The sequence below is a fragment of the Strix uralensis genome, chromosome 2, assembly GCF_047716275.1.
Source record: "Strix uralensis isolate ZFMK-TIS-50842 chromosome 2, bStrUra1, whole genome shotgun sequence".
Lineage (NCBI taxonomy): Eukaryota > Metazoa > Chordata > Aves > Strigiformes > Strigidae > Strix > Strix uralensis.
In genome coordinates, this window is record NC_133973.1 from 105,739,530 (window position 1) to 105,765,224 (window position 25,695).

The 25,695-nt window shown below is 43.8% G+C and overlaps 1 protein-coding gene across 1 annotated transcript in view; it reads right to left on the reverse strand.

Annotated features, from left to right (window-relative positions):
• Positions 1 to 474: 474 nt before the first annotated feature.
• SIAH3 (siah E3 ubiquitin protein ligase family member 3) overlaps positions 475 to 25,695 on the reverse strand; it is a 47,054-nt gene continuing 21,833 nt past the window's right edge. Inside the window, exon 2 of the mRNA XM_074860998.1 lies at positions 475 to 1,243. Coding sequence (XP_074717099.1) covers positions 650 to 1,243 — 594 coding nt within the window. The 3' untranslated portion in view covers positions 475 to 649. The remainder of the gene's footprint in view (positions 1,244 to 25,695) is intronic.

Below are 25,695 nucleotides of genomic sequence, written 5' to 3' on the forward strand. Positions count from 1 at the left end.
TTTAACCATGCTCACAGTGACCACCCACTATCTGTCATCCCCGATTTAATGCAGAACAAGACTTTCCAGGCCCTGGCTCAGCAGAGTTGTTCACTTTTCTTCTGAAGCTTTCATTGTCTGGGTGGTGAAGGTTGCTTCCTCAGAAGCTGAAGGGAGCTCTGAAACTGCAGACTCCCTGCAGTTTGTTGTGACCTCAGGATAAGAGTTAAATCACTATTGCTAATATGGAAACCTGGGTGCTCTTGTCCCTTAGTGGAATACTTTACCTTCTACCAGGCACAGGGAACTCCTTAATACCAGGCAATTAGGCAATGAAAGAAACATATTTGCATAGCATGCTCAGGCCAAAGGTTTCTAGGAGTCACCCTGGGTGCACTTTCCAGGAGAAAGTGTTGTTTCCAGTGTTGCTGGAGGTTGACAATAAATTGATAAGCCTCTTTAAAATTTCTCATAAAATTGTATTAACAAAACAGAAAATACATTACACAGAGACTGTAACCACAGGATGTTTACATAATGCCCACTGTGGACGAGTACTAAATACCATAAAAGACCTGAGACCCCCCCCAAAAGTCTGTAAGTTCTGACTCTCACAAGGCAGCTAGAGCACCATTGTTCCTCCTCCTTCTTCTCCTCTTCCTCTTCCCCCTCACATTTCATCTTCAGCGTTGTGAACTTTGCTGGTGGTTATTGCAATTCCTATCGCTAGGCTTCCATTGTCGGAAAAGAGCTGAGCCAGGGAAGTGTTCAGCACAAGGCAATCTCCATCTGAAATGACAGAGTCAACACACTCCAGTACCGACCTGGGGGTCGCCTCCCACTTAAGGCGCCTCTGGTTCCTGTTGAGCTCGAGCCGGTAGGTGAAGTTGTCGGCTTGGGTTGGTGTGCCAATCAGCATCATTGTGGCAAAGAACTGGGGGTGGCCTTCATACTTCTCCTGCTTCCTGAGGACCAGCAAAAACTGGTGGCCAAGGCAAGAGTGCATGATGATCCAGTCTGTGGGTGCGGGCAGGTGCATGTCCGTGGCCAGGAAGACAATCTCTGCCCCCTGAAGGATGTTGATGCGGTGGGTCTGCCTCAGGTGGGACACCACCACCTCCAGGTGCCCTTCCCATGGGCAGGAGTAGAGTGGGCATGTGCAGGGAACCAGCTGGGGGTCGTGCACTGCTTCGTGGTGATGGCAGGGAGGAAGGATGCCTTGCTCCGTGGACGTCTGTGCAGCTGCACAGCGGGTCGGTGCATACTACAAGAAGAGAGAAATTACATGTGATAGCAAGTGGACCAGGAACCAGCGCAGATATGCAAGGTGCAGACCCCGCAGACATCAGTCACCTAATATTCCCCCCTAAAACAGCACCAGTGGGAATGCCAGGAACTCAGCACTCTGGAGATCAGGGACAATCCAGACCTCGATCTGCACAGCAAAAGGTGCTGGCAGTTCCCTTGTTTTCCAGGATAAGAGAGAAATCATTTGAGCCATGATAAGTCACTTCAAATGAAAGTGATGTATGTGTTTAAAGAGCGATTTCATTAGTTTTGGGGGGAAAATCTGATTAAAAAGAAAAGAAAGCCCAACAGAGCAAGGACAGCATGGGGCATTTTATATAGTTAAGGCTCTTGCAGCTCAGAACAAGGAAATGAAATATGTATGGCTTTATTATTCTTTAATGAAACACACTGGCAAATACAGGCATTTCTCCTGGAACAATATGCTTTATAACACCCATAATTTGTGAAATAACAGTTTTTATTGTATATGATGCTTGCTTTTTTTTTTTTTTTTTGTCAATGTATTTGTGTTTAATTGATGCACTTACCTCCATAAATCTTAAATGGCTCTTAAAGGTAGATGGATGGCAAATTTAGGGCATTTTTATACTAAAGTAAATTTGGATTAAGGTAGGGAGCTAGCTAAAAAGGCAGCAGCTCTTGCAGAAAAATTCCACGTGAGGACTAGGAAGCAAACTTCTCTGCTTCTGTCAGGAGGATGTTGAAGAGAAATGAGTAAGTCTTATTCAACCAAAAGTGTATCCACATGTAATGTTATTCAGGAAGAGTAATGGCTCTCCACAATAACTCTGTGCATAGACAAACCCTAAGGCACAGACACGCTGGTCATGATTCATCCTACCCTTTCTTAAGCATTTACTTCAGCCACCCAAGACAGAAACCTGGTTACCTTAGACTGCCTCTTCAGTCAATAGAGTGAGGCAGCCCTTCTCTTCACTGGAGTAATTCAACTCCTAAAGGTGGAGGGTCAGAGTGACTAAGGCTTAGATCCAATCTGTCTAGTTGTACCTAAATTTTACATGCTTAAATGTAGGAGGACATTGTCTTTCTCTGAACTCCTTTGGAAATGCTTGCAAGGAGTATAAAAATCAAGAGGACATACATATATATGTACATTTTGCTTTAACATATGCTTTAGGAAGACTCATGTAATTACCCGAATACCTCCCCATGTCTGCTCATTTTAACATATGTACCCAAAATTACAGGGACAACAGTATGATTCTGTCATCTAACAGTTCTCCTTCATGCCATATCCAAGTTATAGCAGATTTGTGCTTTATTCAGCTATTTTTGAGCAGAGATTTGTTTTAAGTTCACCCATATAATAGGTGCCAGATATGTTGCAAATGGTGTGTTGTCTCATCTCTCTATGGATACTGTGATGGCTTTCATTACAGCCTTGATGTGAGAGTAAGCATTCTTACTGTAAGCAGTTTTTCCCTCCAGAACTTGCACTTTTGCTTTCCAGGATGTTTTGGAAGAATTGGGTCAACTGTCCTAACTCTCAGATGACCAGGGCTTCCTTGCCAAGAAAGATGACAAAGTCCTGGATCTCCATTCTCATTTTGTCAGTAGCTGTCAAGGCATGTGATGGACAGAGAAGGGTTGTGATTGATGCAGCTGTGAAATTCATGGTTCTTCCCAAGGCACTGGGTGTCAAAGGAAGCTGTTTCTTCTTTGTCTGACATTTGATATGAAGAATAATTGGTTATTTAAGCCCTATTATTGAACCTTGCAGCTTTTTCTTTGAAGAATTATTACTTGCTTTTCTCTTCCTCATATTTTATTTGTTTTGTTGTATAAAATTCAAGAAAATAAACTTTCCAAGAAGATAATGAATTGAGGACAGATAAATGACTATCATTGTCTGGGAAATAAAACAGGTCATTATAGACTAATCGAGGTTTGTGGTTTTAGCTGCCTGCTTATCGCAGTGGGATTGCTGGTTCACACTTAATTCTACATTAATTTTTGCATCCCATTAGGATGAAAGTTATGGTTAATTTAAACTCTTTTTGGTGAAGGAAGCTACTGCAATGGCAGATCGTAAAAACCTTTTAAAAAATCCCTGAAATGCTAATTGCCTCATAAAATGAATTCTGATCTCCCAATCTAATACAGTGGGTGTGAGCAATTACTTTCTCTCACCAAACTGTTAATGCAACATTAGTGATTATACTAATTAAAACTAATGAACTCATACTCACATGCTGATAAACCTCTCAACCACTCGACAAGTTCCAGCCTTCTATCAGTTTTATTTAACTCCTCTTTAGGAAAATGAATCTTAAATTAACCTCTTGAATAACATTCAAAATTAGGTTTTGAAATGTGAAGCTTTATAGACTGTGTATAATTCTTCTCCAAAGATTACCAGAGTCAGAGAAACCATTTCCACTGAGGACGTAATTGAATTTAGAAATGCATTCTCCTAATTTGATAAGCACGAAGAGCAATGGTAGCCCATCCATCTAAACTGTATCCAAGGTAAGAAAAGTATCTCCAAAAATCACTTTATGACAAGCACATTTCTATGGCTCAGGAACTGGAAAAATAAATTACGATGAGCAATTTATTCAATGTATCTTTCTTTTCTTTTTTTTTTTTTTTTTATTTGTGATTTGTGTGTGTGTGTGTGTGTGTGTGCGCAAATAATTGATAATTCCTTTTCACATCTCACATTTTCAAAACATTTCCATGAATCATTTTGGCAAAGGATTTTTGGTCTGACTTTGTTCAGGTTTACTGAAAATTCTGGAAATCCAACACAAATCACATGATCTGTTTTTATTTTCTGACTAGGTGAGAATCGTCTTCAAAATCTGGTTTCTGAATGATTTAACATTCCTGTTTTTAAATTCTAAATTTTGTAATATTCTGAAAGAAAGGTTTAAAAATTCCCTGTCTGTGAAAAAAAATCTCCCAGAAAACTATTATTTTACTTTCACTTTTGAGGTATGAGTGTAACTACTGGGGTGCCTGTGCCCTTGTTGATCTTTCATATGGCTGTGAATCAAACCTCTAAAATTGAAATGCAAAACGGGCATATAATGGTCACCTTGAGTGCATTTAAAGGTTTGAATAAATATTTATGAACACTTTTTTCCATGTTTAATCTGCTCCAGTATTTATTATCCATCATTTATTGCCTGATTACCTAATAAAATTAGCTTTATTATATTGTTGCATCAGTCCAGTACTATTCTCTATTATCTTTTAGCCTGTTGGCCAATTTCAGTCAAATTTAACTGTGTGATAGAAGTCTTAAAGACTTTCATTTTCAACCAGTTTTGTGAGAAGAGGCAGCAGGGTAGAGAAGTATGACCCTTTCACGTCTCCAGGGAGGAGCAGCTTGCTATGTGGGTAGTTTTACATTGTCAGATAGGAGAGAACTTAAACAATAGCAGTCTGATCCCACATGTATTATGGACACCAGAGAACCCACATGAGACAGTGCCTTTATGAACAGGAGAAAGGGCTTCAGCCAGAGTGCTCCTCATTAGATGAGAGATAATCCTGCCACGAGACACCAAACCGCAGGAAATCAGGCTCTGCTGCTCACAGAAAAATTTCTTTTTAATGATGTAGCTTATTACAGTGTAATTCTTTTTAAGAACAAGTCATTTGGCAAAGAGCAATTTATAAACACATGGTGCTTTTCTTATGGAAAAAAAAAAAAAGAGGTTATATTTGGACCTGTGTCTCAGGGCTTCTGGATCCTGCCCCAGCCTTTCTGCAGACTTTCTGCTAAAAATGCAACGAACTGCTCCAGGTGTGACTCATCTGTTCTAACTTTGATGCCTGAGCATTAGGTGTCTAACTGGAGAACATCATCTTCTTTTACAGCCCATGCAGAGCCCTGGAGTGCAATTTACTTCATCCCAAGAGATGCCAAAGGCTCTTCCCTCCAGACACCGCTCTACACGCAGCCAGGACAAAACCCTTCCTCAGCGTAGACCCACAGAGGTTTTTCTGTTTTCTAGACATCCCTATTTCAGTCAGGAGAGAGTTGTACCACTACGGGCTTCTCCTGCTGCACTGGAGACACTGCAGTCCGTGGAGAGAGAAATGGATGTCTGTTCACGTGAGGGTGTAAATCTGTGCCTCCCTACCACCATTACACCTCCAGTCACCAATGACTTGATAGAAAATCCAGGGGAAGGTTGAAGGGTAGATCAAAGAGGTAGAGATCTCCAAGAGGTAGCAAAGACACAAGCATATCTCTGAGTCTGCAGCTGCAAAGCTGAGGCACCCAGCCAGGAGGAAGGGCTTTGGTGTTGCTCCTCATGTTCTGCGGGACCTTTTGTATTTTAACTAGCAAAGACCTTAGGTCAACTGTGGTAAAAATAGTGGAAACAGAGGCAGCAACCCACACTGCACACTTGCTGGCTGAGCTCCAGACACTGTGGGGTGCAGGCACTGGCTACACCATGATCCTTCAAGCCCTGCTTCTCTGCTGCACATTGGTGGCTGCTGCCCTGAGCAGTCAAATGCCTTACAATCAATCCTGACTTGCAAATGGAGAATTTGCTTGAAGCAAACCCCTCAGGGTGAGGGAGGGTTGAATCCAGTCCTCCCACCCCATGGGAGAGGACCCAGACCCTGATGATATGGAGTAAAAGGAGGGTGAGTAACACCACTGCATTGTAGAAGAATAAGTGCTGCTCAGGTATTCAGAGTGAAGGTTAAATGTTGCCTTTCTGCACTAGTGTTATACTGGGAGTCTAGATGCCTTATTCATACTTTTACTTACAGTAACGCACATAACTTGTTAAAAAATCAGCCTTTTACATGCCTGTGAACAGTGCCAGTGCATGCCAAGAACTTCCCAAGGAGTGAGGACAAGTATTCGTTCGCTGCCCAGTCAATAAGGGTTTCTGACAGCAAAACACGTTCTGCGCATAATCGTCCTTTTCCTGCACTTTACACCTGTGTAACTGCATTTTATTCAGTGATGACACACAACTTTGCAAACACTCATTAATTCACCCATGGTCTGGGTTATTTGCTTGAGGAAGCCAATGGTGTAGTCTGGTGGCCATCACGGTAGGACTTCTGAGCAGGGTCATGCAGAAAGTGGCAGAGATGAAAATAAAACTGTTGGACATGCCAGCCAACCCAAAGCAGTGGACAGTCCTCCCTCTCTACCCCAGTCCAGCTTTAGCACACCCTGAGATGTTACAACCTAATCCTCCTTTCAAGAGGGTACCCATATCTACTCCTTCTGTGGATCCAAACTTTCCTCCTCAGCCACAGCTTTCTTGGCTGGATTACAGAAGACTTGGTAAGAGCCGTGTATGTTCACAACAGCTGTGACCCTTGGTGGGAACCAGGGGTTGAGAGGGGCTGTTCTCACACCCCCTGTTACAAACCTACCCCCTGTGCTAATGCTACCTCCTGCTACGGCTGACCCCACTCCAGTCTCCTACTGTGTTCAACTCAGTAAAATTTCCATTGTTTGGGATAACACCTGATTCAGGCTGACTTTAAAATATGTATTAAAATATATATACATTTACGTAAACACACATACACATATTTATATATAGCCTCATAACACTTACAGGTCTGTTTTAAATGTTTCTGAGAATAATGCAGTGGGGGAAAACACAGTTTTGTCCAGGTCAAATAATTTTGGAACCTTTTTTATTTAAAAAATAGTGGGACCTGGGCAGATGGAAGCCCATACATTTTGATGATGAGCTTATTTTTCCCATTCTTGTGAAAATAGTCTCAAATTTGAGATTGCATTTTTTTTTAAAAAAACTCCCTCTGAGAAGAGTTCATTTTGTAATGTATTTTTTCTTCTATGAGGCTTATTGTTGTGGCTGTCTCTGCATCACAGGCATATGTCAGCTGATACCTATGATGTTGAGCTAAAGTACAATGGCAATATTATTTCCCAGTTTAGGGTCAAGGAATTCAAGCATGAAGAGATTAAAGATCCAAGTGTATTGATCCCATTCTGTTACTCATATCACACAGCCCCTGATTTTTGATACTGCCTCCTAGAGCACTTGATATTTTCAAAACCCAGCCTCCATTAACCTCAGATGCAGCTACAAGTGATTAAACTATCTGCAAATCAGGTCTATGACTTTAGGTTGAGAACCTGGGAGCAGAGATGGACTGACTAGAAGCCATCCATGAACAGCTTGCTGTAAATGGCTCTACAGAATCATACAGGGCTTTCCAGGAAGAGGCATGAGTGGAGTCCAGCTCTCCAGGGCGGCACGGTCTTCCTCCCAGCTACAGGACCTCCTTGCTAATGTGCCATTGCTTCTCTCATCTTCTCCACCACCCTACGTGTGACAAGGGACAACAAGGGATGCCGCAGGTAGGTGAGCAACCTGGAAACATGCCATGAGAACTTGGTGGATTTTTGGATTTGACCTAAAGATTTCTGCAGGCAAAGAGGGGCCTGGACCTGCAGCTGTGGGATGCTTTGAGTGAGAGCTCTATGGCAACTTTCAGGGTTTCTGCTGAAACAAATTTTCTTTGCCAGTGAAATGTGCCATTTATTCAGTTTTCTTACTGTCTTCCTTCTATTCTTTGGCTTCTCAGGGTCTGATTGCTTCTTCTCATCTGTATGGAAACTGCCTCCAATAATTTTCTAATTCTCAGCTTCTTTCTGCCTCATAAAAGCTTTGCCACCCACTAACATCCACCTCCACATTACTTACACCCACCACACAGGGACAGATGCTCAAAAGAACTATAAAGGTGACATGAAGAAAGTAGTGAGTCTTTTAATCCTGGTCTTCATTTAATTTCTTTTCTGCTATTTTTTAGTATGCTAATGAGATTTTGTAAATCTCCCAGATGAAAGAAAAGAGAAGGAAAAAAAAAAAATAAAACAACCCTCAACCTATTTTGTCAAAAGCTGTACTTCCATATCTGAAATTAAGAAGTCCAAGCCAGGGCTCATGTTGGGGATTTATTTAAAATTTTAATTACACAAAATCCTATTCATTATGAATGCATCAGTTGAATTTCTTAAGTACTGAATATTAGTTGCAGCTTTGGCAGTCGAAGGATTTGTTTTCCCTACTATCAAATGGCAGTGAGAGGACAACTTCAAGCTCATTTTGCTAATCTCACTTTGCAACATAATCAGGCGTGACTTGGTGACACAGTGCACGGGATGTGTTAATGGATGTCCTCATGCTAATTACACACCTCTGAGTATTCAGAGAAAATGCTGCTTGCTTTAGTACATGTCCACATTGCAGCACCACATTTCTCTGTATCAGAGAACCCTGAATTTTAGATGACGCCACGTATTTTAGAGGTATTTTGGAAAAAAAAAAATTGTTTTTGTGGTAGATGTAGCAAAAATATGTCACAGCATTTTAAATGGATTCCAGATGGAAAGAAAGACATTATTCTCAAATTAAAACCCCTTGCTTGCTTTCCAAAAATCAGTATTTTAAGCATAAACTGTCATGCAGACCTGAAGCTCAAAATAATCAAAAAACTTGACATTCTTCAATATATTGAAAACAATATAATTATAATGCAATATAAACAAGATCCATACTAAAGCATTTCAGTCTCATAGATGCTTTCTGAGAGATACCGAGGTGTAGACACCAGCAGAGTGGACAAAAGTCATGCTCTCCAGCTCTCTTGGTTTAAAACCAAGTTTGATGGACAATTCTCAGCCCAGGTGGGAGGACACGGAAACTTTCTGTGTTTCACTCTGAAGGGGGATGCACCGCCTTGCCGATCCTCAGCCAAAGCTGCAGATGGGTTATGGACACCCAGACAAAGGACCCTGGTTTAACTGCTGTGTTTACTGGATCTTACCTGAGATCACTTTCTGTGCTTTCTTTGAGAAATAAAATACATTGAGTATATACAAGTAAAACCATGTACATGGGCAATTCCTGTGGAACATCTGGCACCATTATTTGCTAGCCAAAATAAATGAAAAGCATGGAGATGAAATGGATGAAATGGAAGCACCTGGACCCATGGAGGTCTGGCAGGTTGGCAAGTTGATATACATCACCTGCTCTGGGTAATTGCCTTGTGCCAGCTCCAAGGGCTTAACCAAAGGTGAATCTTAGATTTAAGATCTGTAACAACAGAAAAAAGGCATCCTGGCTTTGAGTAAACACAGTATGAGACCATGGCTGTGGGAACAAATAGGACCAGACATGCTCATAGTGCCCAGTGCATCCTTGTTCAGTGAAGGTTTATCCTGCACCCATACTCACTACCCTCACCCATGTTACATTTCTGCTCTCTGTTACTCGTGTTTGGGACCCCCTGACAGAAACAGTGGCTTCCCGGAAATTTTGAAGGTCTTTTAAAATGAAGAGGAGCAGTAGAAGAAGACAATAAACTGCTCCTCTTCCTCAAGGAGAAGCCCATGAGGGTGCTCTTGCCAGTAATGTTTAAGCCCTTTGCAGAGATACCCAAGAGAGGAGCTCAACTGAGGCTGTTTTGTTGGAGCAGGAGCTGATGTCCCTGCTGTGACCACAGAAGGATCAGGGACAGGCTCTGTCTCTGTCATGAGGAGCTTCCCTGAAGTGCAGACAGCTACTGAGGATGAATCCACATCCTGGATACTGAGCTACAGCTACTGTCCGCAATAGACGTGGAAAGGGTGAGCAGCTGCAGGTCAGAAACATGGTTTTCCTCCTCTGATGGTAGTTTAAGGTTAATCTGACCATCTCCCTCTCTGGTTTGGTTCTGGGAGACCCTGAGCCTCCTCCTGGCACACTGCCCAGCCTCGCAGAAGGGCTGGGGTCCCATTATGAATTCGGAAGAAGCCAGGCTGGAGGGTGGGATGTGCGCTTGGCACCTGGTTTGTAACTTGAATTTTTTTTGCTGCATTTTAGGACTGGACACAATACAGTGACAACAAACCATAGTGCAGAGTATTTGATATTCCATTGCAACTGCTGATGCACCGGGGCATGGAGATATTTGCTGTCGTCTCTTTGGACTAGAAGAAAATTTTATACCTTGTTCTAAGCAAGGGTGATGCCTCTAAATGCCATCCCCTTTGGTCATACAAGGCATATATGGAAAGCCAAGGCACATGCTATCAGCTCTTCTCCAGAAGGGCAGGGTGTAACCACTGTTTATCACTAGATTGCCCATGAGGCAATGCTGGTTGTGGCTCTGGGTGATGTAGTGAATGGCCTGCATATGTAAAAAGAGATAATCCAAAATGTAGAATTATCTGAAGATTCACTTCATCTTTTATACACTTTGTATTTTGGATAAAGCCTGTTCACAAAGTGCAAAACCATTATAGGCTTTAATTAAAAGCAAAGTGATAAAGTAGTTCTGAGCTGCATCTGCTCTGTCTGATAGGGGAGGCAGAGTTCACAAGAGCCCTATATCTGACCTGTTGATTTTGTGTTTTACATTCACACTGAAAAATAAATTAATATGGAAAAGAATTTAAAAAAAAAAGAAAAAGAAATGATTGCCCACTGTGCTCATAAACTACAGTTCAGACTGGCTCTAATAACTCATCATCCAATAATAATTTACAAGTTACTACAGTAACAGCATGTCTCCAAGAGGAGCAGATTTGCTGCTGTCATCTGAGATAATTAGACCAAATCCACCCTGAGACAATGGAAATGTTTCCCTTCCATCAGGCAACCTCCAGCTATAACAATTATATGACATTTAAATCCACTAACTGCTCTTTCGGAAATGCACCCCAGGAGTGCCAAAGGACAGCACAAACATTACTGGTCTGTTGGAAGGAGAGAAGGGATAAGGTGGTTGTTGTTGAGCAAGCCTGCAACCTCTCTTGGTGGGACTGATGTCTCCAATCCCATCCACACACACCTACTGGCGAAGGATTTCCTCTATGGTCTATGTCACACTCTTCTTGCAACTGTCATAGGGTAATGTGCAATTAAACCCACACCAGGCAGGTCACAGCTGAGTTCAGACCCTGGGCTGGGGCCACGTCGGTGGAGCAGGGAGGGACCACAGGGCATGCAATGCTGCTGACACTGGCTCCCTGTCCTGTCTCATAGGCTGTGCCTGTGCTTAACATCTCTGTAGCAGTCACTGAGCAATGTATGAACTGTAAGACACTCCTCAGTTTTGGTTAAGACCTTCTCCTGAGAGCTGTGTCTGGGGAAATGCAAGAGTAGTTAAAATCACACCTGTCTCCCTCCTGCTGAGGCACTCCTGGTACCAACGGGTGACAGGCATCTCAAACCCATCTACAATGGCCTGGTGTGGCAGAGGTCATGCTCAGTTTCACGAGCTTTAGGAAGAGAAGTGGAGAAAATAAATTGTGCTGGGCTCAGAGTAACTCTCCTTTCCTCTATGCGTCCCTGCCTCTTCTCCACTAGTGACCTAGCCCTGAGCTTTCAGCTTGCCCTTGCTCTGGGAACCTGCAATGTGAGTGCAGCATTGAATGAAAAACATCTCCCTGTTACAAGACAACCCAAAATTCATCATTATTCTACTGTCAGCTGAAAGTGTGTCTTGAGTTTGTGCAGTCAGTCTTAAGAAAGGAGAAAAAATGCAGAACAATCCAGAAAACCAATATGATCCATTAGCTTTTGGCATGAAAAACAAACTGCAAGTCTGGGGAAATTTTTTTAGTTTGTGTAATGTTGCTGATGCTTCACTGAGATATTCTTCACAGTAAGGAAAGGGACATTTCTGTGGGAACATTTAGCTTGTGTCACAAATACTTCTTTTAATTTTGTGCAAATCATAGCCTGTTCCTTCTTCTTCCTCCCCCTCAAATTCTCAAAGAATAGTTCTTCTAGAAGTTTTCTTCACATGGGGGAGATGCAGGTGGAAAGAAAGAACAGAAAGGGAGGCTCAGGTTAGCCAGAGAAGACAATGTTCCACCTAGAGCAAGAATGTTATCTCTATAAATAGAGTGAAAGTTTAAAGGGTTTTGTTGAAGAAAAAAAAGCCCACAACTACCTCCTAAGTTAACATTCCTGCTTACAGAAAGGTACTGTATTGGCAGTCTCCAAGTTTGCAGCGCTCCACCTGCAGAAGGAGCAAAGCACAGAGAAATACAGTATTCATTTTTTTTCCAACTTGTCCTGTCAAAATGCCTCAGATCTGAGACAAAATGGTCTCCCCTAGCCAGGAGAGGTTGAGTCAGTCCCCACACTGCCCTTCCTGCAGCACTACCGTTTTGGGGAAGGAGTCTCCTGGCATTCCCTAGCCTGCTGGCACCTCCCCTTTGACCTCATGTGCCACCAAGAGAGAGCATAGAGTCGCAGAATCACAGAATGGTTTGGGTTGGAAAGGACTTTTGAAGATCATCTAGTTCAACCCCCCTGCCATGGACAGGGACATCTTTCACTAGATCAGGTTGCTCAAAGCCTTGCCCAACCTGACCTTGAACACTTCCAGTGATGGATCATCCACAACTTCTCTGGGCAACCTGTTGCCATGTCTCATCACAAAAAAATTTCTTCCTTATGTCCAATCTAAACCTACCCTCTTTCAGTTTAAAACTGTTACCACTTGTCCTGTTACTACACATCCAGGTAAAAAGTGTCTCTTTGTCTTTTTTATTAGCCCCCTTTATATATTGAAGTTCCCCCTGGAGCCTTCTCTTCTTCAACTGAACAATCCTAACTCTCTCAGCCTTTCTTCACAAGAGAGGTGTTCCAGCCTTCTGACCATTTTTGTGGCCCTCCTCTGGACCCACTCCAACAGGTCCATGTCTGTCTTGTGCTGTGGACCCCAAGGTGGGAGGCAGTACTCCAGGTGGACTCTCACAAGAGCAGAGTAGAGGGGCAGAATCACCTCCCTCAACCTGCTGGCCACGCTGCTTTTTATACAGCCCAGGATATGGTTGGCTTTCTGGGCTGCAAGTGCACATTGATGAGCCATATCTGATTTTTCATCCACCAGTATCCCCAAGTCCTCCACAGGGCTGCTCCCAATCCATTCACCATCCAGTCTGTATTTATACCAGGGGTTGCTCCAACTCAGGTGCCAGACCTTGCACTTGGCCTTGTTGAACCTCATGAAACTCACAAGGTCCCAAGACTCAAACCTGCCAAGGTCCCTTTGTATGGCATCCCTTTCCTCAAGCGAATCAAATGCACTGCTTGGTTTGGTGTCACCTGCAAACTTGTTGAGGGTGTACTCAATCCCACTATCTATGTTATTGATGAAGATACTAAATAGTATTTGTCCCAGTACAGACCCTGTGGGACACCACTTGTTACTAGTTTTCACTTGGATATTGAGCCATTGACTGTCATCCAGTCAATTCCTCATCCATCTAACAGTCCATCCATCAAACACATCTCTCTCCAATTTAGAGGTAAGCATGCTGTGGGAGACCCTATCAAAGGCCTTACAGATGTCCAGGTAGATGACATCTGTAGTTCTTCCCTTGTTCACTGATACAGTCACTCCACTGTAGAAGGCCACTAGATTAGTCAGACATGATTTGTCCTTGGTGAAGCTATGTTGATTGTCTCTAATCACATCCCTGTCTTCTATATGTTTCGACATCTTCCAGGAGGGTCTGCTCCATGACCATAGCAGGCACCATGGTGAGGTTCACTGGTTGGATGTCACCAGGGGATGACAATGCTGTTCATGGGGAAACCTTGAACAATCCAGAGGCGAGAGACCCATCATCACCCAGCAGCTCCTGGAGTCTAGCTATTTTTAAAGTTGGGGAGGCTTTTGCTGGAAATCCATTGGTGTAAGCTGTGCAGCTCTGGCTGCAGCACCACAGGCTCTTTCTATTGGCTCTGGTCTCTCTGGCTCTCCATCCTAACATTTCCTATTTCAGTGCAAGTGTAGCATTACATAAAGGAGACAGAGGGGCCACATTTCTTATTCAAAGCCATTCTTGCACTTTTATGCTCCCCCTCACACTCTCAGTTGTCTTGTGGGAAGGTTTTATGTTTTAACTTCAGGTAGGTCCTCCCCATGCAGGCAGCTTAATACATGCTCTCATAAACTTGGCTGGCTGTACAATACTCCATACCTTGTGCTTCGTAAAAGTGAATAGTTGTACAACTATTCTGATACACTTATAGGTTTTGGGGATTTAAGAGTGGGGTATATTTTTGTGTTTTCAGCTTTTTATAGAGAGCTTTTTATAGAGCTTTCTGTGTGACACGTTATTGAACAAGATGACAGACCACTCATTTCATCACATCAAAGGTGTTTCAGCCTTTCTTCCCCAGGATAAACTTCCCTCCTTCTTCCCAAAGGGCTGCCAGGGCTGGAGGTAGTAAGTGTGGTGGCTCAGAGATGGGAGACCGAGGGAAGATCTGCTCCCTGTCTCTCAGGCTGCAGTGCTGCCTACCTGCTCCCTGGGCCAGGGTGCATGTGTGCGAGAGAGGGCATGGCTCCACCGCCCAGGGCTCCGGTCACTGAGCTCCCAGCTGCAGTCCCTGCTCCCTGTCGGGATGTGATCCTGGGGTGAACAACATGGCTTTTCTGTAAGGAACTGCACACCCTGTGACTACCTGAGTCAGTCAGGGTGGATATTACATCCCCTTCTGGTTTCATATAGGGCTAGGAGAGCTCAGGGCAGACCTCTGGGACCAGGCTTAACAAGTAGGAATGGCTATGTGGTGTTTTGTGCAGCCTGTCAGACCAAAGGTGTGAATCACATGTGTAGTTACTTCAAGAGAGATACTCACACTCCCAGGAGGAGCCACTCAATTGTTTCTGAGACTTCATCAGCAGCTACTTGCTCAGTGAAGGCTGTTAGGCACCTTCATGCCCCTGTCAACATAGCTTCCATCTGTCTTTAAAACCCTTCATTTCCCTCCTTTCCACCCTATGAGCATGAAGTGATGACTTCAATTTTCAGATCCACAGTGAGTCCATGCTAACTCAGAATAATATTTTTTAGACACGTGGGGCTTGCAAATGCTTCACGGAGAAGTATATAATTACTTAGCAGAAGAAACACCTGTGACAAACAACTGGATAAATTTTGAGTTGAATTTGTCTTGTCTAAATGTATATGTCTAAAAGACAGACACGTTCAAATCTGAGCTACTTACCTGAAGCTCCCTTAATAATGGAGATAAGATGTACCTCCACAGAGCAATTCATTGTCTCTATTTTGAACATGCCCATCTTCAGGGAAAGATGAAATTACCATGCAGCACCTGCAGGAGACATTCACTTCTCCTCATTGGCTACAATTGGAGCTGGGGTCACTAGCCCAGACCTGGACATCAGACTTGAAGAGTTTCACAATGTCCAATGCAACAACTAATCAGAGCAGCAAAGGGTGTCAAGAGACAGCCGCTGTGACTGTTTAATGGGTGATTATGAGCAGCCTATTTGCCTAATGCAGAAAATCCCTTGAGCTGACACATTTTCTTCCCAGATAAGGGCTGGTCATCCTCATTTTCAGGCCTCTAGATTTAACAGTGAAATAAAACTAATTTACTGCTCTTGCCATTAGGAGGACAAATTTTCATCTCCATCCTTCGTGTGAGAGGCACTATAACAAATGAATGATTACTGACCCATGATACCTATTAGAGATTGCAGTTGGGTCATCTCATTTGTTGTTTTAACACAAGAAATTAAGAGCCCTAGCAGGGCTGTCACAAAAATTGAATTGATAATGAGATGAACGCTGCCTTTACCAGAGGCTCTTTCTGGAATTACATGTGGGAAAAGCTCAGCGACAACAGGACCTTGAACCATGGGCCCTAATCGCAGAGCCCAGCAGGACCTTCTGCTTGCACTGGCTTCCTCCCGTTGTTACCTGGAAGTGCAGTCTAGCTGTTGGACTTCATACAGACAAAGGAGCAGTTAACCACGTACTTGCTTGACCCTTTTCCCTCCATCATTGCCTGCAGCTAGATTGCCCACCAAAGAGGTTTTGAATCAAAAGTGGGTAAGTGAATAGGACAATTTGCTCCCAACAGCAGCCACCGTGGCAGACTCCTGTGTGCCTAGCCCGATGCTGATTGCAGACCGGTCCCTGATGCCAGGTAACAAAGCTGGTCTTCAAAAGCATCCTCAGTGCTGGGAAAAAAATAGCGTTCAAGTTTTAGGGGAAATACTGAAGAATGTAATGGATAACCTGACTCTGAGCAGTGTGAAGGCAAGATTAGACCCTAGCAGTCCTGCAGAGTCTCAAGTTCAAGACATACATATTTGGCTTCTGCTCAGACCCTCCTGCCCCTAGACTGTAGGGGCTGTATGTCATGCACTTGTAGCTCAGCACCGCAACACCTGTCCTGGTCTGAGCCTGTGCTCTATCTGCACCCTGGACCCTTGAATTTGCCAGCTGTCTCTGAAGTAACAGCGTTGCTTCTCCCTGTAACTTACCCTGAGTTGCCAGGCTTTTCCCATTGTGTGACACAGTGCCCTGGCATTGTCTCATGTACTGAAGGAAAGAAAATTGTAAGAACTGGCTGCCACTGAACCAACTACTAACTAGTCATTAGTTGACTAGTTGTTCCTTTTTCCTATCTAACATAAGCTGGAAAACTGTCCCATTGCCCTTAGCTTATAGAGGTCTGTTTAGTGCATCCAGAGAAAGTCCTCAGAGCAGTATCCTAACTTTGTGGAGTTGGGTTCTCTTTCCTATTCATACTGGGGTTTCAGCTTAGCACTGGACGGAAGGAAATCAGAGTTATAACTCTTTTTCTACAGCAGAACATCAGAGCTGACTGCCCTGTTTTCATGGGCTCAGGGAAGCACAAACAGGAGGCTCTGCAAGGTTGTGGTGTGAAGCTATATGGAACGACCTGCTTCAGATTTAGACCATAAACCAGAATTTAAAAGATCAATGAAAGACTTAATATCTTCACTGCTTTCCTCCATCCACAGCCACTTATGCCAGCGTGCTCCAGCACAGAACAGGGCTGTATGAACACAGCTCCTCCACCACTGCCAACTAGAGCAGACCCAGTACTCACCAGCTTAAGATACAGATCATTAACCTCATCCCTGTTTATGGTCTTGTCAGCACTGGTGAGAGCAGCTAACTTCAGGGCAGGTAGGAAAGAACCTGCTTCCACAGAAAGTGATGATGCAGTTACAGTGGGAAACCTCCCACTCCCTTTCTATCACTTCAGTCCCAACTTATTCATCACAAATGCTCTTTCCCCAAAGGCGCTTTCGCTTTCTGCTGGACCTGATGTTGTGAGGTCAGCACTGCAAAGTCAGACCTGCAAGTCACATCTCCATTTTGCTTCCCATGTGAGCTTTCTCCTCATTTATTCCTGCTGCCTGTTTCACATGAAGATCTGCTTTAGTTTTTGGGCTTGCTCCAGTACCATTCACTAAAATTATATCGCGTATTGATTGGTAACAGATATATTACAGGGCAATGCTATTGAGCATACATTAAGTAAATGGAGGAGCAGGCCCATGCTGCCTTCTTCCTTTCACTCTGTTGCCATTTATCAGAATGGCAATCAGCAGCAGCCGAGACTTATAGGACTGAATCAACCGTGGCTTAAACTGGACAGAGATCATCCAAATTAATAGGTTATGGAGAAGACTCGGCATTGTGTTAAATAGCTGTGGGCCTGGTTACAGTGTAGTTACATAGATGAACTTGTGAAATGAGAAACCTTCAAGGAAAAAACCCTTGTGATTCAGGAACCTCAGCATTGTGGTGATCTGCTCTGTGCTTCATTTTCACTTATTATGGCACAACATTTTGTTTTCTTTTGTACTTAGAAAGGTGCCAAGTCCCCATAACAGTGACGGCTGGATACTATTTTTCAAATCATGTAACTTGGCCAGTGAGGTAGAAGGGACAGTAAAAGAACCGGAAAGGAGAGACACAGTCACAACTCCAGGTGATGGTCATTAAGGCCACACTGGCAGATGAGAGGAAATCAAATGTTTCAGGATGAGAGATTAAGGTAAAAAGGAGTTTTAAGCAACATATTTTCACTAAGATACGGAGTAAGGTAAACTAAAACTTTTTCTTAACAGTCAGATATGAAAATGAGCATCAGTGACAGCAGTATCAACTCTAACTTGCAAATGCCCTTTTGCTGGAGTTCCTTGCTACTGGCCTTACACAGGTGAATGCAGTTAAAGGAATACAGGCTGAAAAATTAGAAAAGTCTGTGTATGAAATAACATCAGGATTAAGTTAAACCATCTGAAGCTGTAGAGAGAGTTATAGCTAAACTTCCTTCCTAGTTCAGTCTGGCATCACTTGGCTATTTCTCTCCATTGCCTGTAAGGGGATTTGAGGGAGTCTAAGCTGAGTAGACTGATGCAGACATCTGGTTTTCAGCTCCTACGCTCAGGTGAGACAAATCCCACCTTGCTTCTGCCTTGGCTCTAGAGCTTCCTGGTCACCTTCAAGCCCTTTGATTCTGTCTCTTCCTGATCCATCTGCCTAGCCCTGCACTGGCTTGTCCCCATGTTGCCTCAGACACAGTCCCCTTGTTGTCTCCATGTCCTTCTTCAGGTTAGTGATTTTATGAACTCAGGCTCTCCTAATAACATCTCTGCTCTTCCCTGGACTCTGCCCTAACTGAGCCATGAGACAGAACTGTCAACATCCCACTCTGAACTTAGACTGCTTTCAGAATCTCAGCTAACCAGCTGGAGTACCTCCGTGCTCTCTCTTTGCCATGTGAAGATGTGCCTTGACACTGCCCGTCTAGCTGATAAACTCTATACTAACTGGTCCCTTTTGTGAAAGACTCCGTGTGACAAAGCAAGCATCCCTGTTTTCATCATGACTTGCAACTTTTAAAGGAAAATGATACACACTGCCCTCATGTTCAAGGCCTAAACTGCCAAATAAAGGAGGTCTAGGGACAGATCTTTGGTCCCAAGCTCCGGTGACACAACTTGGCTTACAGACATAACTTCACTGAGGGGAGGTAGGGCAGCCTAAACCTGTGCCAAGGAAAAAGTGGTGCAAGTGGTCAAGGTCCAGACATCAATCCAGACTTCATCTCTAATTTGTCAGCCTAGGCTATCTTTATACATGTCAATAAACCAGGCTGGAGCCATTCCCTAGCCCAAAGGACAAGTGACACATCTTGTGTCCATGTGGTTCAGCTCACCTCTGACACAAGGTGGCCTCTGCATTGCACGTGGTAGAAACAGCCCCTTGTCTCTCTGAGCCCATCAAGGAGAGCTCTTGCTGTTACAGGGTGAATCCAGGGAGTGTACTGGCCATCACACAGCATGAAAGATTGCAGTTTGGTGTTGTGGCCTTGGCGTGCTGTGACTTGGTGAATACAGCCGTACATGAATTTCCCACACCCAGAGGTGGCTCAGCTTGTGCAAGTGAGAGGCAGAAATTCACATCAAGGGAGTTCATGTGCTGCTTCCCAAGCCTTTGAAGGTTAATGGTAGCACAGAGACTGTCAGCCTTCAGGGACATCTTTTGGCACCTTTCCTAAGGACTCGGTCATTTGGAAGGGAAAATAATAAGCAGTTTGCTGTGGAAGGCTTTTTCTTTTGGCATCTTATGTCAAGATGCAGTTACATGTCAGGTACGTGTTTGTTTTCATAAGGCACTATGTAAAAAACATCTCTTCGTTCAAGTGCACATTGTGTCAGCAGCTCTTTTGGACCAATTTCAACTCCTCAGCCATACCACAGCTCTTCTATGGCTAGAAGAGGGCAGTCAGGCTTTACCTTCCCTGTCAGCTGAAGAGTCACACTGCTCTGCAAACTGCCCTTGAAATCAATGTGGTTGCTATATTGGAAATACTTAGCACATAAATCGTAGGACATGGACGCAGTGTGTGTTACGAGGCATGATAAGCATGCAGTGAATCTGCTGTACAAGCTCATTTCAAAATCTAGCACAGACTCCTCGCTCTCCCACCTGCTTGGTTCAGAACTTTAAGGGAGGGTGTACTTGTGAGGGTATGAGACTAACCCCATCCAAACTCCAGTCAGCCAGAAATGGGGCTGAGCTTTCTCACACATATATTTTTTTTATGCTGATATGCCCACACTGCAGGTTTGATGGTAAAATGAGATTTCCCACCTAATTTGTGCACTTTTGCCTGAATCTGAGATGTTAATGGGTGGGCAGTGGTTAAAGAACAATAAAACCGGAATGGAAATGGCATACCAGCATTTCAGTAGGTGCCTCCACAGGGCATGATTGTGTACACACTGATAAATAATCATAAATGGTCACCTTACTCTGGAATAGTGAGATAGTGAGGGAAACAATGGGAACTTCCTGTGCAACTTTTCACACACCTGGGCATTTGAAAGCCAAGGAGACTACGGTAAGTACACATCCAGAAAGTGGTTTTGTTTCTAAGCCCACCAAGGAGAATTATGTCTATGTGTGTAACTATTAAAGGCATATCTTCCATGTTCACAAACCCGAAACTATAAAAAGACAAGCTCATTTGCCAGGAAAAGTCTTTCTCTGTGAAAAACCTAAAGGCTCTTTAGACATGACAAATTGATTTCTTTGTCTTCAAGAACGAATATCAATTAAGCTGAGGTTATGTCCTAGCTTAAAAGCAGGGTGAGATTTATGTGAACAATCAGTTTCAGTTACAGGGAATTAATTTTAAGTGTATAGTATGGGCATAAGAGTGCATTACTTTCCTTTTATGTCATTTGTTTCCTGATATTGGCATTCTGGAACAAGGGTATCTCAAGTAAATTTGGCTTCTCATTATACATCCAAATCCCATCAGCACAACTACAGACACCTGGTGAAGGGTCACATTCAGTTGAACATGCTCAGCTGTGTGCAGGTGACATCATGTTTCAGTGGAGACACCTCAAGGTTTCTTAGACATGGCTGGTAGAGGAGCCACGGCTCCAGGGAGAAGAGCAGATGCTGAGTGGCCAGAATGGGTCTCATTTGCACTGGAGTGGTGCATTTCTCACTTGGCTGCTTTACCATTATGTCGCCCTCATTATTTCTGCTATTGTTATTTCTCCAGCACTGAGCATAACAGATACCTTGAAAAAGGATTGTACAGAATGGGTGAACTGCTATAAACCCACATTCTTAGCTGAACAAAGCCAGCACAGCTCCACTGCAGCCATTGCACCTCTGCTATGAAGCTGCACTGCTAGGAGCAGGGAGATGTGGGGACAGCAGAGGCTTTCACATTTTGTGTGCTGATGTGAGGGAAGATAAATTTAGGATCCAGTCCTTGTTTCTGTGGATTGTGTTGTACGGGAGACAGTAGCTAAAAGAAACCAGGCTGCAGTTTACTGTTTCCACAAGAGGTGTAGGTATGGAGTTGTACTTCTTCTAGCCCAAGATGCTTGTGTTTTTGACTGCATGATGACCTCGCTTCAACAGAAAGAGTGGAGGGTTATCCCTGCCCTGATCTTTTACACCATTAGGTCACTCCTGTAGGCAGTAGGAGATGTAGCTTCCCCTCTATGGGAGAGACTTCTCATTTCTAGGTTGCTCTGCAAGCAGTGGATGAAACGTAGACTGAAGGCTGCTACCAGGGAGTTGTGTCTTCTCCTGCCCCCCATGTTGTCACTCTATGTTGGGTACACTCTCAAATTAAATACAGGATCTAGTCCCTTGGGGACCATGAGTCTGCTTGATTTTGCACCCAGAGAGATACAAGTGGGAGATGCTGAGCTGAGCAAGATGGTGTCCTAAGATGTCAGCCCTTTGGGAGTGAGGAGACACACTAAGCACATTTTCAGTGCCAGCTTTGGCTGGGGTTTGTACAGGGGTTCTTACAGTGTCTAAGTGATCAGGTTAGTCTTTTAGAGTTAGAGATCAAATAGCATCTAATTGTATTTTAGGAGCTGGATCTTGTCCTGAGTCCCCAACGTCATGTTCATGGACAGATAAAGGAAATATCACAATTTTCCCCTACACTGGCTAAAGCACCATCCGTCATGGGATTTTATCCATCCCCTATATACTGGGGGACCACTGAAAACCATGAGTACCCGAGACTATTGACTGTAGAAGAGTTACTCTGCTTTGTGACACCACACTTAAGCTTGCACCAAATGGGTCTCATACAGCTAGCTGAGAAAAAGGGGACCCCTTGACTGAAGATATTGGGAAAATGCATTCAAAAGGAGAAGCCAGGTGCTGGAGGTCTCTGCTCTGTCTATGGGAGCTGAGCCTGGTGGTGGTTGTGGCTGCAGAAGAGTGTGGGAACAATGAAACTAGGCTCAGCCAGGTTAGGGGTTCAGTCTGAAATGTTTTGCACAGGTGTTCCTCAGATGTGGGGCACATGGTATCAGTGGCATGCAAGCCTGGCATGGTGTCATGGTGTCACAACCTATCGGTCATAATATGCATCCTCACCAGAACTGCTGATCTTGGTGCCTAGCAAAAAATCACTTGTGGATCTGCACATCCATAAATCACTTATGCCCTGACACACTTGCAACCTCCTCTGTTCCTAGAAATGTAGCTGTCTGTGATCCAGGAATCCAGCACCTGGCTCTGGTTCAGCCCAGCTACGTAGCCTTGGCTCAGACCACTGAGGAAGAGCTGGGAGAAAGTCTGTAGAGCAGTGACTCATGAAATGAGAAAGGAGAAAAGGCAGACGTAGGATTGCTGAGATGGGGATAGGGAGCAACACAAGAATTCAAGAAGAAAAACATGGGAAGATATAAAATCCTAGATGGCAACACAGAATTGGAAACTGGAAGCTTGGCAACACTGAGGATCTGCCACAAATGCAGTCAAAACCAACCCTCCCCCACCTGATGGCTGACTGCCTGACCAGCAAGGACTCTTCAGGTGTCTTACTGGGGACACTGAGCATACTAACACTTAGCCTGGTAGCACATTAATTCCCAGCTATGTCTTGTCTGTGTCAACCAATAAATAACTGTGTTATACTTCAAAGTTGTGTATATCCTGCTTACAGAATCTCTTTGTGCATAGCAAAAGGTGCCTGAACAAAGTGACCTAGAAAAGGAGGGTTACAATTTCCTCTCTCCAGCATAGAAAGCCAGCATGTCCAATAAAAGAAAATCCGGTTTCTTTGTTCTTGTTCTCTCTTTTAATCTTCATCATCCCTCCAGCTAATGAAAATGAAACACTTTCATTGTGATTTGTTGGTGTTGAGAGTTACCACAAAGGCATAGGGGTAAAAAACGCACCCAGAGTTGTATTTCCACTTGTTGTTCACACACTTGTATGCAAGTGGAAAGTGATGTATGTAGTGTGTCATGGTGTTGACTCTATTTAAGGACAAAATTCACATTTTAGTAAGAGTCACGGAACAAAATACCTTTGAAGATGTTGACCATTTAGGTAGTGGAAGGTGAGAGCCTGCTGGGCTAGAGTATCTACAATCTCAAAAAGAGAAGTCTGGTTAAAGTTTTATGCTCTGTATTTCAAAGTTTTGAAGTCACTGAAAGGTTTCATAAACAACTCAAACTAAAAGTGTGATTCATCTTACCTAACATCACAGGTTCACAGACATCTGCATACAATTTAGTCAATATAGGTTCTCCTAACAGTCAAGGTAAATAGCATAGTCCTCTGGGCTCACCTCCTGATCTGCTTTTGCATCTACTCTAGGCATGCCTATTTTCCTCCATTGAGTAAGATGGGACCCTCCATTTAGTCAGGTATCTTTCGGATTTGGCACCAGAAAAGAGCAGTGTGCAAGAAGGGAGGAGTCACTGTGGGTGTGGAGTGAAATCAAAAATAGAGAGCACTGAGTCTGGCTGGGATGGAGTTAACTGTCTTCATAACAGCCCATATGATGTTGGACTTTGGATTTGTGACCAGAACAGTGTTAATAACACACAGATGTTTTAGTAGTTGCTGAGAAGTGCTTGCACAGCATCGAGGTCTTTGTTTCTCACTCTGCCCCTCCAGCAAGTTGACTGGGGGTGGGTGAGAGGTTTGGAGGGGACACATGACCCCAACTGATCAAAGGTATATTCCATAATGTCATACTCAGCAATAAATTGTGTGTGGGAGGTAGTCTTTCCAAAGTAGTCTTTGATTGGAGACCAGGTGAACATCAGTCTGCTGGTGGGAGGTGGCAAGTGACTGTATTTTCATCATTTGTTCTTTGTTTTCTCTCTTTCCTTCACTTAAACTTTCACTCATGAGATTTTCTCACTGTTGTTCCTCTGATTCTTTCCCCCATCTTGCTGGTGGGGAGTGAGTGAGTGGATGGTGGGTGCTAAGTTGCTGGACAGGGTTAACCCACCACAAAGGGCAAAAGGGCAAGAAATGTTAGTGAAGATTGAAAGGAAGGGAACAGAAAATGGACATTTGCATGAAATAAACCAAACTCTGTAGTTCCCTGGCAGCATTGCTGAAACATGAAGGAAATGGGAACAGCACTTCTAGGGCTCCGGTGATGCAGAACAGGCAAGGAGCCACAGCCTGAAACTAACCATTTTACTGGAAGTTTATAGCATCTGGTTGCATCAGACATGGAAAAAACCTTCCCACTTTGTATAAGGTCTCAGCAATATTACTGTTGTAATCCTGAAAATCCTGTTTGAACAAGGCCAGCTGCAGGGACACCCACACTTAATGAAAGAGCAGTTTGGCAAACAAAGCTGAAACATACTCCAATGCTAAGACCAAAAAAGCAGGAAGTGAAAGATTTTAAAATACTGAGAATGAGGCTTTTGGAAACAAACTTCTGTTTGTGCCCTTTATGGAAAAGAGAGTCCACAGCACTGAGCCATCTCTGCACTTAATCAAGTAGTGGAGAAAGACCGTGCAATACAGTGCTGAGATAAGGTGGAAGGGACAAACGACAAATGAGCCGGTCCATGGTATCCACCACCACAATGCAGAGAAAAAGCAAGGGGTGCAATCAGACCAAACTACAGTCCCCAGACCTACACTAGAAACACTTATAGGGAAAAGATAGTAGGAAACATTCACCCGTGCAGTTTGAAGAGCTGATGCACACCGCACACCAGTTGTCTGCAGTGGAGGAACCATGTGGACGACAAGCAGTGTGGAGCACCAGTAGCTGAAATTGCCAGGGTAATTTTGTGATTTGCATTTGAATGACCAGAAAATAAGTGCATAAGAAACAAGACATCAGGGCAACATGTCAGCATGAGACCAAGACTGACATGCTAGTTTTGTCAGAGGTGTCCCCCAAGGAAATGGGCTAAGCTGATAGTGAAGATTAGATGCACAGTCTTCGGTCTGTGCAAATGAAAGTTAACCTGAGCTGTGGTTGCCTGCTCATGTTTCAGGTGTGAGGGTGAATGCAAGGGCTGAGCAGATGCTGTAGGAATACGGTAATGTGATCTTTTTAAAATTAGTTCATTCATGATGAACTAATGTGATGGAGAACTGCAGCAGAGGGAAGTGGTAATTTACACCCCATGGCCAGACAGGAGTGCCCATATGAAAGTTCAGTGGTGTTTCTCTTCACCCAGGCCTGCTCTAGGTGAATGCAGAAAAAGAGAAGTGATCTTGTCTTTAACTTTTCCATACGACCCCTTGGTGTGAGGCTGTCCCAAAACACAGCACAGATGTGGCCTGAC